Source organism: Haliotis cracherodii, unplaced genomic scaffold (assembly GCF_022045235.1).
Source record: "Haliotis cracherodii isolate W230 unplaced genomic scaffold, xgHalCrac1.p SCAF_9, whole genome shotgun sequence".
NCBI lineage: Eukaryota > Metazoa > Mollusca > Gastropoda > Lepetellida > Haliotidae > Haliotis > Haliotis cracherodii.
In genome coordinates this window covers 59,501,976-59,514,412 of record NW_027266343.1, presented here as the reverse complement: position 1 = coordinate 59,514,412, position 12,437 = coordinate 59,501,976, and the positions used below count along the sequence as shown (strand labels likewise).

At 39.0% G+C, this 12,437-nt stretch overlaps 1 protein-coding gene across 8 annotated transcripts in view; it reads right to left on the bottom strand.

Annotated features, from left to right (window-relative positions):
* Positions 1–12,437, bottom strand: part of LOC139453311 (thyroid hormone receptor beta-like) — a 348,228-nt gene that overhangs the window by 111,748 nt on the left and 224,043 nt on the right. The window contains exon 1 of one of the 8 annotated variants that reach the window (XM_071234974.1): positions 8,161–8,565. The exons of 6 other annotated variants lie outside the window; for them this stretch is intronic. In XM_071234974.1, the coding sequence (XP_071091075.1) occupies positions 8,161–8,223 (63 nt within the window). In that variant the 5' untranslated portion in view covers positions 8,224–8,565. Of the gene's footprint in view, positions 1–3,300; positions 3,378–8,160; positions 8,566–12,437 lie in introns of those variants that run through there. One more of the 8 variants, XM_071234978.1, reaches the window with a different exon arrangement.

The following is a 12,437-nucleotide window of genomic DNA, read 5'->3' as shown; positions in this document are numbered from 1 at the left end:
CTGTGCAGAGTTGTGTCCCTTGGACATGCTAGAAACCTTTGTAAAGATCATAGGTTTGAATCCCAGTTTTCCACAATTATGTTTCTATATTTGTCAGCACCAAACCCTGTGCTCGTTGTTTCACCAAAGAGGTAAACGTCTTAGGCTTTACTCACGCACGAGTGAGTGAGTTGGGTTTAACACCGCTTATAGCAGTAATACAGTTATATCGCGGCGTGCTAGCTTAACGTGGGAGGAAAGCCCCAAGTGATGTAGGTCTCAGACGTTTAACTCTTTAGTGAAACCCATGAGCACAGGTATGGTGCTGACAGACCTGGAAACATAATCAGGGCGAACCAGGATGCGAACCCACAATCAAAGGTTTCTGGCGTGCCTAATGGATGCAACTCTGCACAGCGAATCAGGGCGCCTTAGACGACCGGGCCACCATGCTCCCTCCTCCCACACGAAGCTGACATGCCGTGACATAACTAGAACACTGTTCAAATCAGTATTAAACCCAACGCACTCACTCACTCACTCACTGATAAAGTCATGTAAAATATCTCAATGTCATTTACTAAAACTACCGCTGCTTCCATGAATTTTGCCAACTACCTAAATACCTCTGGAGTGTGACAGGGATGTCCCGTGGGAGCCTTTGGGATGGTTGTAATTGAGTGAGTGAGTTTGGTTTTACGCCGCTTTTAGCAATATTCCAGCAATATCACGACGGGGGACACCAGAAATGGGTTTCACACATAGTACCCATGTTTGGAATCAAACTTGGGTCTTCAGCGTGATGAGCGAATGCTTTAACCACTAGGGTACCCGACCACCCCGGGATGGTTGTAAGATATATCTACATGGATGAATATTTTTTTGTCTCTCATGGCATATGCCATTTCAGGATAAAATTTATTTTATTCAAATATTGTGAGGGATGGACATTAATTTAATAAAATATATAATTAATAAACGTTAAAACAAATAATCCCAAACATGCTTAAAACTACTTTTCAAATCAAACACAGCAACAACAGTTTTTCTTCAATTTCCACTTTCAAAACATAAGGCCCAACAGAAGAAAATAGATTTGTGTGATCTTAAAATATTGAACAAAATAGCAATTCATGTTTTCAATTAAGACTATATTATTTTGTGTTTTTTCTATACTGGAAATGCAAACTATTGTAATTGGGTAAAAGAAACTATGCAGCTTTCAAAATAAAGAAATTAAACTGTAAATTTAAGAATGTGTGGTAACCAATTAACAATGCTACATTGACTACCAACAGGAATTATATTTATTTGCCAACAATGCCATGTATAAAACACCTCAATGTTACCAAAGGTTCCTAAAGAGAATGTTAACTATATTTCCTCCCTTGACGTGATATAAACATCATATGAACATCAGTGTTAATAAAATAAAAGTGACAACAACCATTCCATAATCATAAGAAATCTCTACCAAAAGCAGAGTCTGCTGTAGGATTCCGACTCCATCAGGAGCCTGAGCACTATCAAATAGTGATGACACCAGGTGTTCGTGGAAAGGTGAGCATGTCCTGCCCCACTGGTGGCATCCATCACAAACACATGCAAAGGCAAGTTTCCTGATGCAGCTACTGTAAACTCACTGACATGGAGTGAGTGAGGGAGTGAGTGAGTAAGTGAGTGAGTAAGTGAGTGAGTATGGTTTTACGCCGCTTTTGGCAATATTCCAGCAATATCACGGCGGGGGACACCAGAAATGGGCTTCACACATTGTACTCATGTCGGGTATTGAACCCGGGTCTTCGTCGTGACAAGCAAAGGCTTTAACCACTAGGCTACCCCACACGTCCCCCATTGACTTGGACAGGTAATACCATATCAACCTGAAATCTAACCCCACCACATCAACGCATGAGGAAATCTATTTCAGGGGTCACCACAACTGGTGAACGAAATAGAACACTTCTATCAATTATTATCAACATATGTCAATTCTGATGTGGAATTCTCCATCAAAGTACATGCAAATATTTCACATGGCCATTATTGCCTTGTTCTATTAATTTCTCTGTCATTTTCATCTTGAATTTAAAGCTGACTCTGATTTTATTCACCTAACTAGTTGGTCACAGATGCATAGTTTCATTTTCAACAGAGATGGTATATTGCTGAATGATTCGTTAAACAACAAACAAACAGACAAGTCAACAGAGCATGGTGAACGTACAGCACGGTAGTTTGTAGTAATTAATAATTCCTTTTAAACTTAAAGTAAAAACAGATCTGTGGATGGATTGTCAATTAACTGATTAGCAATTGAGAATTTTCACCACTAATAATAATTGAAACTTCTATGCATAAAATTAATTTTGTGCTACACTCTTTCATTCCTTCCACACACCCACATTCCTAGTCTGTCACACCGACCCTGAGACAAATATATCAAATACAGCCCATGCAAGTTTTTAATGTGTGGCAAGTCTAGATTACTGCAGAATCTGAAAATGAAGAAAGTTTCTGGGCTCCTTTTTATCATATTTTACAACTGTAATTTAACAACTGTTTTTTCTGTAAAATATGTTAATTTCAGAGACTAAATGTTAGTCTACCTCATTCCCTTAACAGATTTTCACTCCACCAACACTTTCATTCCTTCCACATATTTTCATTCCTTCTACATTCTTCCTCGCCAGAGCTGTCTCTTGTAATATGCCCTGTCAAGCATGAAAACCCCCACCTCACTCACTCTCAATCACGCCCTACACAATGCATCATATTTTATGACCGACAAATATGATATATGTCTGAAGGCAACTCTGCTCCAAATGCCAATATGAGACAAGTGACAGAGCTCATTCATCTTACGATTCAATGTCATTTAAATACACAACAGTGACGGATCGATAGCAGTTAATCTGTACAGTGTACAGAGAAGGGACATTGCATTTGGCAATAAAATTGGGACAAGACAACTCTAAAGCTACAGGTGTGTCATCCAAACATCAAACATTGTCATAGCAACATAGACAGGGCATTGCCCATTGACAGAGTTGATCATTTCCACAGCACAACCCTATATAATAATTCTGTAATGAAAGTGGTAGCATCTACAAGCACACATTTCATGTCATCAAGCTTTATGACAATGAGATATATACAACCTCTACACAATGACAGTGACTGTCAGAAGACAATAATCTCGACCCACCATTGTATGAACTGGCAACACATAAACAGCACATAGCCTGTCGCTGGTACATGGAGGTCGTCACAACTCTCCATACATCCGGCTTGTCAAGTGAAATGAATCAGGAAGCTTACCTCCAACTGAGCTCTCACTGAACTTAACACCAGCCATCCCAAACAAATGTAAAACTTAGAAGTAGGGTTGGTTCTGATTTTGGGGAAAAGAGGGAATTCTAGCCATGTGGCTGACCTCTGACCTCGGTTGCCAGCATGGGTTGTGTAATGCCAGTGAACAAATGGTGAAATCACCTGCTCACAATATGAGGGGCTCGAGTGGGGGGTTCCCCATCACAACTGTCACAATGTGACTCATTCTGATGTGCTGCAGGATGTTTTGTCATGTATGTAGAGTTCTGTATACATGTCATTTCTGCATTAATTAGACATCTGTGCCTCCAGATAAAGAGCTAGATAAAACATCCATACTGAAGTTTAATGTTCAAATTATTTTTTATTTTTTAACTTTTAGGACAGGTACCCATTTCACAAAGCAACCTCAGCAGTATGACTACTGTAAGCCTATGTTAAAGTAGGGGACCTACGTCCAACTTAGCTCGAAGATCCCTTTATGGGATGGCACCCTGATGATTTACTTTGCACAATTTACAGTGGGTGGGTGGGTGGGCACTTTTTCCTCGCTATTGTGCCCTTCAATAAACCACTAACTTGGTTTTAGGGTGTGGTAATGCATGGCTCCCCAAAAGGTACTTACATTTTTAATATCGTCAGGTTTTACGCTGACAAATGTTTTTCCCCATCTTAAAAAACATTATCAGCTTATAACCGCAAGCACATAACACCATAAATACCAGTCAGCAAATCCGAACTGAAATACGCAATTCAATACCATTATTATACTATCTGGTTTTTAAAATGTGTTCTTTGTATGTCTGGACTTGTGTTTGTAATATATTTTATTAATTTTATTCAAAATTTCATTTAATATTGTTTTCATTAATTTAGGTGAAATTGTGTATGAATTGATCAGTAGATCGCACAACGTTATTTACAGCAACCACGGTCAGATTACTGCTATTAACGCCTTGAAGCGAACTTTAGTTGCTAGAGAATGGATACATATATTATAAATGCCATACTTAGACTCGTTAAAATCATATTTGTGGCAATTTGGCTAATATTTGTCAACATAACATTTTTGCAATCGAAATACATGTAGCGCAGGAAGTCCCTATGTAAAAATATCCTGCAACAGCAATTACAAGTACCAAAATGCTAGGCTTGTGGTTCTTATAATTTTAAATATATTATATATATACTAAATGTAAAAGCTGCAACTAAAGTTACACAATATTGGAATATATTATTCCTGATAAAACAATAATTTCAGATACAATTTCTTTGACCATTGCATCAAAATTCTTTGAAGTTGTATCACTGGTGAAGTACATTAATTATTTTCTGGTGTTTGAACTTTGAATTGTTTTGAAGGAAAGTTAGAGAAAATTCCACTTTGAAGCTCAACAACTTCAGTAGTCTTGTTATTAAAAAATAATTTTGACTGTTCCAACTTTATGAAAGGTTCAATCTTGACATGCTTTAAGCCTTGAAACTTAATAAATGTGGGAGTACTGGAGTACTGTTATCTGGGGGTTTTTTTTATCATTGCGTATCGAGATACGTATCGTATGGTGACCTTCCTGTATCGTTGCAGCCCTAGTGGCGCTACTGGTAGGGTGTAGGACATGCTTACCCCTTGACGTGAACACCTCTTGTCCTTTCATATAATCTTCACCACTATTTTGCCTTTGACGCCCATGGAATCTATTTCAGTTGATAATCGAGACTGATTATTCTTCGGCATTGATGTTTTATATTTTTAAATAGCATAATGGACATCCATTATTCATAAGCTGACAAGATCTATTCATGTCTCATAATATTTTGCATATAATAAAACATAAATATTTTTCAGACTATAAAACTGGTTCAGACGACAAAAAAACATAAAAAAATATTCCTATCATAATTCCAATCATCCTCAGCATAGAAACATCCTTCTCTCACCATTATACCGTTTTAATTCAAATCCTACCTTAATAATGGATCCGTTGTGTTGTGGCCATTTTGAGTCTGAACGAGAGATAAAACTTTAATATTGAAATAACCTCTCCTTCTGTTGATAAAGGACACTATCGTCCTCTGGTTACTGTACGCAGTGATGTTATTGTTAACATTGTTTGAACCTCAACCTACTTGAGCATGTCGCATACTTGTGTTATCCAATACACACAGAGATAAACACAAGACGAGTCATAACACAGCGAGCACGAGGAGGCTAGTAAACACATTTTGTCACCTTCAGAATCTATACACAATAAGCAGCTGTTAATAAAATATATTTAAAATATCCACAAAAACAAACAATGAAATAGTCCAATACATATAGGTCAAAATGCTGATTGCAAAATTCAGTAATATTAATATAGGAAATTATTTTTTCGACTTTTCTACCCCTCTGTTGTCAGCCTCATCTCTGACAAACAGGTTCCTAGTAATCCCTCCCCTCCAACAATAAACTTGTTAATACACTTTACGAACAATCTCAACAGTGAAACTTCAGCAGGGAGGAAGCCAGAATGTCCTTTCAAAAAAATGTTTTCTTTTCTGTTGGCCAAGCAAGTTTTTGCTTTAATTGTGACAGCATAGTTGAAATGAAATTGTCAAATAGGCTATTGAGGGGAACCTGTGGTTAATGGGAAATTAGTTCTTTGAACTTGTTTATTTCATCAAGGGAATGGAAGTCAATGGATTAATGAATTCTGTCATCTGTACAGCAAGAAATAAATTATTTCTGTTTCCTAAGAGTTTTCAGTGTTTTTCTGTTTTAATGTTTCCGTTCCATTTCACATACAGCTATATATAATACATGTTTCAAAGATTCTTTATGAAATGTTTGTCAAGCCTGGTGTACAAAAAGTATTTCAAAATGTTCAATGTACAGAAATATAAATCTTTTACAAAACAAAATGTCTAAAGTTATTAAGATGTATTATGAAGCTGTTCTATGTGTTTGAGACATCTAACATTTAAATTATTTTTCTTAGGCTTCTAAAATGAGCAACACAACTGACAAATGAAAATTATTTTCACACAACATATTTGAATGAACCTAAATTAACTCCCTCACATTAGCACAATATATCTTGCATTTAAATTATTTTTTTAGGGTTTTAAATTGGGCAACACACCTAACACATAAAAAAATAAATTCCAACAGTAAATTTGAATTTACCTCAATTAACTTCCTCACATTATCACAACATATGTAGCATTGAAATTATTTTCCTTAGGGTTTTAATTTGGGCAGCACACTTAATTTTTTTTTTAAAATTCAAACAACAAATTTGGAGTAATCTAAATTAACTCCCTCACATTATCATGATTGTCTTATATCTTGCCAGTGTAGTCCTGTGCGCTGCTTGTATTACAACTACTCCTATATCAGTAAATCCAACTGCTTCTATCTCAGTAAATTAAAAAGTTTTTCAAGATTATATAAACTTATTATAAGGGATTTCATAAAAAAATTGAACAAAACTCTTTATCATGACACAGGCATAAGCAAAAATTCATTGATAATCACTGAAAATATGTTTTAACTAGAACATTTGGAAAATGACCTTCAGGCACTTGGAATCATATTTTTTTGATCCAATAATAATATCATCAACAAATATTTTTAAACTTCATTTAAAACAATATTTTCATGCAATTTTTTACATTAACACAAAAAAAACCAATATACATAGTTCTTCTTTCAGGAAAAGGCTTTATTCTGTTTCAGGTTTTTTTTAGCAAGGACTTCTTTTGATCACAAATATAAGATATTGTTTCATTTGTAAAAAAATGACTTAAGATAAATGAATGTTGTATAGTAAATATATAATCAGAAAAGCACTATTCTTTACTGGCTCAGCCATACTGAAACCAGAAAACACAACACGGGAGTCTTTTTTCACAATACCCTTCTCTGAAATATATGACTGGATGAAATTCAAACCTAAATTCACAAAAAAAATGTAATGGCAAATAAATCTTAAAAGAGAAAAGCACAACAAATGTCTCTAATTCACAAATTACTCTTATTAACAAATTACTCTAATTAAACAGAAAATGACATTAACCATTCCTCCAGGTTAAGAATAATTCAAGACATTAAATTCTTGATACCAAAACACATGATGAAATACATTTACATATATTGACGGACTGCAGGCTTAACCCAAAAATGAGAAAACTGTTCACACTAGTGTTCCAATCTGCTTACAAACACAACCGGTTCCACCTCAGCCTAGAAACCAGATATGGTATAACATGCCATATGCATATTGTTGTGTCGATAACTGCAATAGACACGCTGACGACAAGGCATGTGGAATACAAACATAGTCACCGCTGGTCATAAACGTGTATTGATCGTATGACGTGTTGACCCAAATAAACTGTTTCATAGGCTGCCTTACAACCATCACAAACCTGTCTTACCAAATACCCCTACAATTTCATCTGGATACCATTCTCACCCAAAGTCCAAATCCTGGGTAATTAACCAATAATGACAAACACTGTCACGTATCATTTCCCTAATCCATGATTAGTCATTCCCGACATGGCTTTACAAATAATCACCAAATAGCAAGCAAGATGTCCTTTGTTCAAACAGGAAAATATGTCAAACACTTCATATATATCTCCAATTATTCAACCCCGGGACGTAGAATCCCCAAATTCTTCTGAATCCTATACAAGGAACACTGCAACACACTTTCTCCGTGGAGGTTGTGTGGGCTTGCTCTAGTACTTTCAAACCTGATCGGAGACTGTCAACAGTTGGGACACCATGTCAATGAGCCCAACACGGTCAAGATCGGACTTAACTCGACGAAGAGGTCACCAAAATGTCCCCACTCTTACCTGTATTCGGTATGAAGATGCCAGCAAGGAAAATCGGTGTCGCCAAGACGCTGGAAGGTACATCCAGATTATTAAACAAAACTGTCGTAATCCAAACTCGCATCACACCTTGGATCACCTTAGACTCCTGACCACTTCCGTCACAGTCCCCACTTTTCCTGTATCCACTTATCCCCAGATAGGAAATATTCTCAAACACAAAACCGTTGACTAAAGATGTACACTGGCTTTTCTTTCGTGTCCGCCATGTGACATTAGCAGTGGAAGGCTTGAGCTGGGCTAATTCGGTGAGCGTGAAACCCTGTAGGGCTCGGCCAGGTCTACCCTGCAGCTCCAAGCATACCTGAATTATTGGGTCTCTCACACCTTGACAGGCATTCCGCCTAGGTCACGCTATAACCTGTGCTTGTCTCGATCCATACACACACACGCTCCTCGCACACTCACATGTTCCCTAAACACTGAACTGCCTGCCGTACGCTGATGCACAGCCACTGCTTGTCAGTTTTCAACACCTGTTAGGTAGGATCTCAGTAACATTCAGTGATAGGTATAGTTATGTTTTAAAACATTTCAAGGAAGTAGCTTGTAAAGTGCATGACTTGGGTGTAATGTGATGACCAATGTAATATCACAATGTTTATTATTCCACAGAGGGATATAGGTTTTTTGAAATGCAAAACATTATATGCCTGATTTGATCTGTTATGATACTAAAGGTTTTTATCAAAGTATGTCAGAAAACATTTTGGAGTAAATCATATTATTCAAAACACAACATTTCCTATAAAAGGACATTTGTTATTTATGTATTCTGTTTGATATTTCTCATTTTCAGGTATGGACACTGCCAACTGGATATTGAGGTGTGAAACAACCATAGATTCCAAGCTATCACCTGTATATTGTATTATTGAGGTCTTACTTTCAAGGTATCTTAATTTTAGGCTGTTGTGATCAAAAACAGTTTGGTACACAGCGATAAAAAAAAAATGTTGTGGGGGAATGTCTGGTGTGGTGTGTGGGGGGGTGCGACAAAACGAGGTGGTATGTTATGGTGTGGGGTGCGACAAAGCAAGGTGGTTGGGCGTGGGGTGGGGTGCGACAAAGTGAGGCCAGGTGGTTGGGCGTGGGGCGGGGTGCGACAAAGTGAGGCCAGGTGGCTGGGCGTGGGGCAGGGTGCGACAAAGCGAGGCCAGTTGGTTGGGCGGGGGGTGGGGTGCGACAAAGTGAGGCCAGGTGGTTGGGCGTGGGGCGGGGTGCGACAAAGTGAGGCCAGGTGGCTGGGCGTGGGGCAGGGTGCGACAAAGCGAGGCCAGTTGGTTGGGCATGGGGTGGGGTGTGACAAAGCAAGGTGGTTGGGTGTGGGGCAGGGTGCGACAAAGCGAGGCCAGTTGGTTGGGCATGGGGTGGGGTGCGACAAAGCAAGGTGGTTGGGTGTGGGGCAGGGTGCGACAAAGCGAGGCCAGGTGGTTGGGCGTGGGGCAGGGTGCAACAAAGCAAGGTGGTTGGGTGTGGGGCGGGGTGCAACAAAGCAAGGTGGTGGGGTGTTGTGTGGGGCGGGACAAAGCAAGGTGGTTGGGCGTGGGGCGGGGTGTGACAAAGCAAGGTGGTTGGGTGTGGGGCGGGGTGCAACAAAGCGAGGTGGTGGGGTGTTGTGTGGGGTGGGACAAAGCAAGGTGGTTGGGTGTGGGGCGGGGTGCAACAAAGCGAGGTGGTGGGGTGTTGTGTGGGGCGGGACAAAGCAAGGTGGTTGGTCGTGGGGCGGGGTGCGACAAAGCAAGGTGGTTGGGTGTGGGGCAGGGTGCAACAAAGCGAGGTGGTGGGGTGTTGTGTGGGGTGTGACAAAGCAAGGTGGTGGGGTAAGAGGGTTGGAACTTAGGTGGGTTGAGGTGGATGAGGTGGTGGGATTGGCTTGAGGGGGTTTGTTTGGTGAGATGGAGTGAGGTGGGGTGAGGTTGGGTTGGCTTGGGGGTGGTTGGTTGGGGGATTCCGTTGGTGAGGTGAGTGAGGTGGTGACTAGATTAAAACATTTACAGAATCAACATGATACAAAATTTGATACATTTACCCATTTAATTCCAATAGTGCCGGTCACTTGTGATTCCTGGGTAGAATAGGTCCCAGTTATCCATGTGTCAATGTAGTGTTTGAACACTCACTCACTCACAGACAGCAGTGATACAAACTGAGGCATCATGACTGTCAATTATACTACTCAAAACAAGTAAAGGAACACCTACAATGGGAAGGCTGTCTTGTGCTGTATATTTGCATTTTATTATGTTATAGGATGCAAAAACCATTATTGATAATGAGTGAGTGAGTGAGTGAGTGAGTGAGTGAGTGAGTGAGTCATAATGTTTTCTTCATAGTCCATTTATACCACCTTATATAATCCTACAGTAACTCAGCACTTATCCACTAGTTGTCCACTAGTTGTCCACTAGTAACATATTGAGGATGAAACACAACCCGTATACCACCTTATATAATCCTACAGTAACACAGCACCTGTCAACTAGTTGTCCACTAGTTGTCCACTAGTAACATATTGAGGATGAAACACAACCCGTATACCACCTTATATAATCCTACAGTAATTCAGCACTTGTCCACTAGTTGTCCACTAGTAACATACTGAGGATGAAATACAACCTGTATACCATCTTATATAATCCTACAGTTACTCAGCACTTGTCCACTAATTGTCCACTAGTTGTCCACTAGTAACATATTGAGGATGAAACACAACCCGTATACCATCTTATATAATCCTACAGTAACTCAGCACTTGTCAACTAGTTGTCCACTAGTTGTCCACTAGTAACATATTGAGGATGAAACACAACCCGTATACCATCTTATATAATCCTACAGTAACTCAGCACTTGTCCACTAGTAGGATGAAACACAACCCGTATACCACCTTATATAATCCTACAGTAACTCAGCACTTGTCCACTAGTTGTCCACTAGTAACATATTGAGGATGAAACACAACCCGTATTCCATCTTATATAATCCTACAGTAACTCAGGACTTGTCAACTAGTTGTCCACTAGTTGTCCACTAGTAACATATTGAGGATGAAACACAACCCATATACCATCTTATATAATCCTACAGTAACTCAGCACTTGTCCACTAGTAGGATGAAACACAATCCGTATACCACCTTATATAATCCTACAGTAACTCAGCACTTGTCCACTAGTTGTCCACTAGTAACATATTGAGGATGAAATACAACCTGTATACCATCTTACATAATCCTACAGTAACTCAGCACTTGTCCACTAGTTGTCCACTAGTTGTCCATTAGTTACATATTGAGGATGAAACACAACCCGTATACCACCTTATATAATCCTACAGTAACACAGCACCTGTCAACTAGTTGTCCACTAGTTGTCCACTAGTAACATATTGAGGATGAAACACAACCCGTATACCATCTTATATAATCCTACAGTAACTCAGCACTTGTCCACTAGTAGGATGAAACACAACCTGTATACCACCTTATATAATCCTACAGTAACTCAGCACTTGTCCACTAGTTGTCCACTAGTAACATATTGAGGATGAAACTCAACCCGTATACCATCTTATATAATCCTACAGTAACTCAGGACTTGTCAACTAGTTGTCCACTAGTTGTCCACTAGTAACATATTGAGGATGAAACACAACCCGTATACCATCTTATATAATCCTACAGTAACTCAGCACTTGTCCACTAGTAGGATGAAACACAACCTGTATACCACCTTATATAATCCTACAGTAACTCAGCACTTGTCCACTAGTTGTCCACTAGTAGGATGAAACACAACCCGTATACCACCTGATATAATCCTACAGTAACTCAGTTATTCCATCTCACCATGTTCATTATAAGCTGGTCTCAACCAGCGCAGGCCAAATACCATTGTCCCAAGATCTTTGCCACTTCTGCACAAATGGTTCCAATGTTCCATTATAGTAATTTTATACCTGAACACACAGCAAAGAAGATCATTTCAAGGAGTATTAGTGTCATGTTATCCAGTCAAAGCTGCAATATCGAGAATATGTTTCACCGATACTGTTTTCTATAGTTTTACTCATCAGGGTAAACGTAGTGTCGTCTTCTTCTATCAATACATATGACACATCTTTAAATGATATTGTTAGAATGTACCTCCTTTGTATCTGGAATGTATCTTTGTGTTTTGTATTCACACTGCATATATACTGAACAAAATAAGTGAATCATGAATATCTTTTTACTG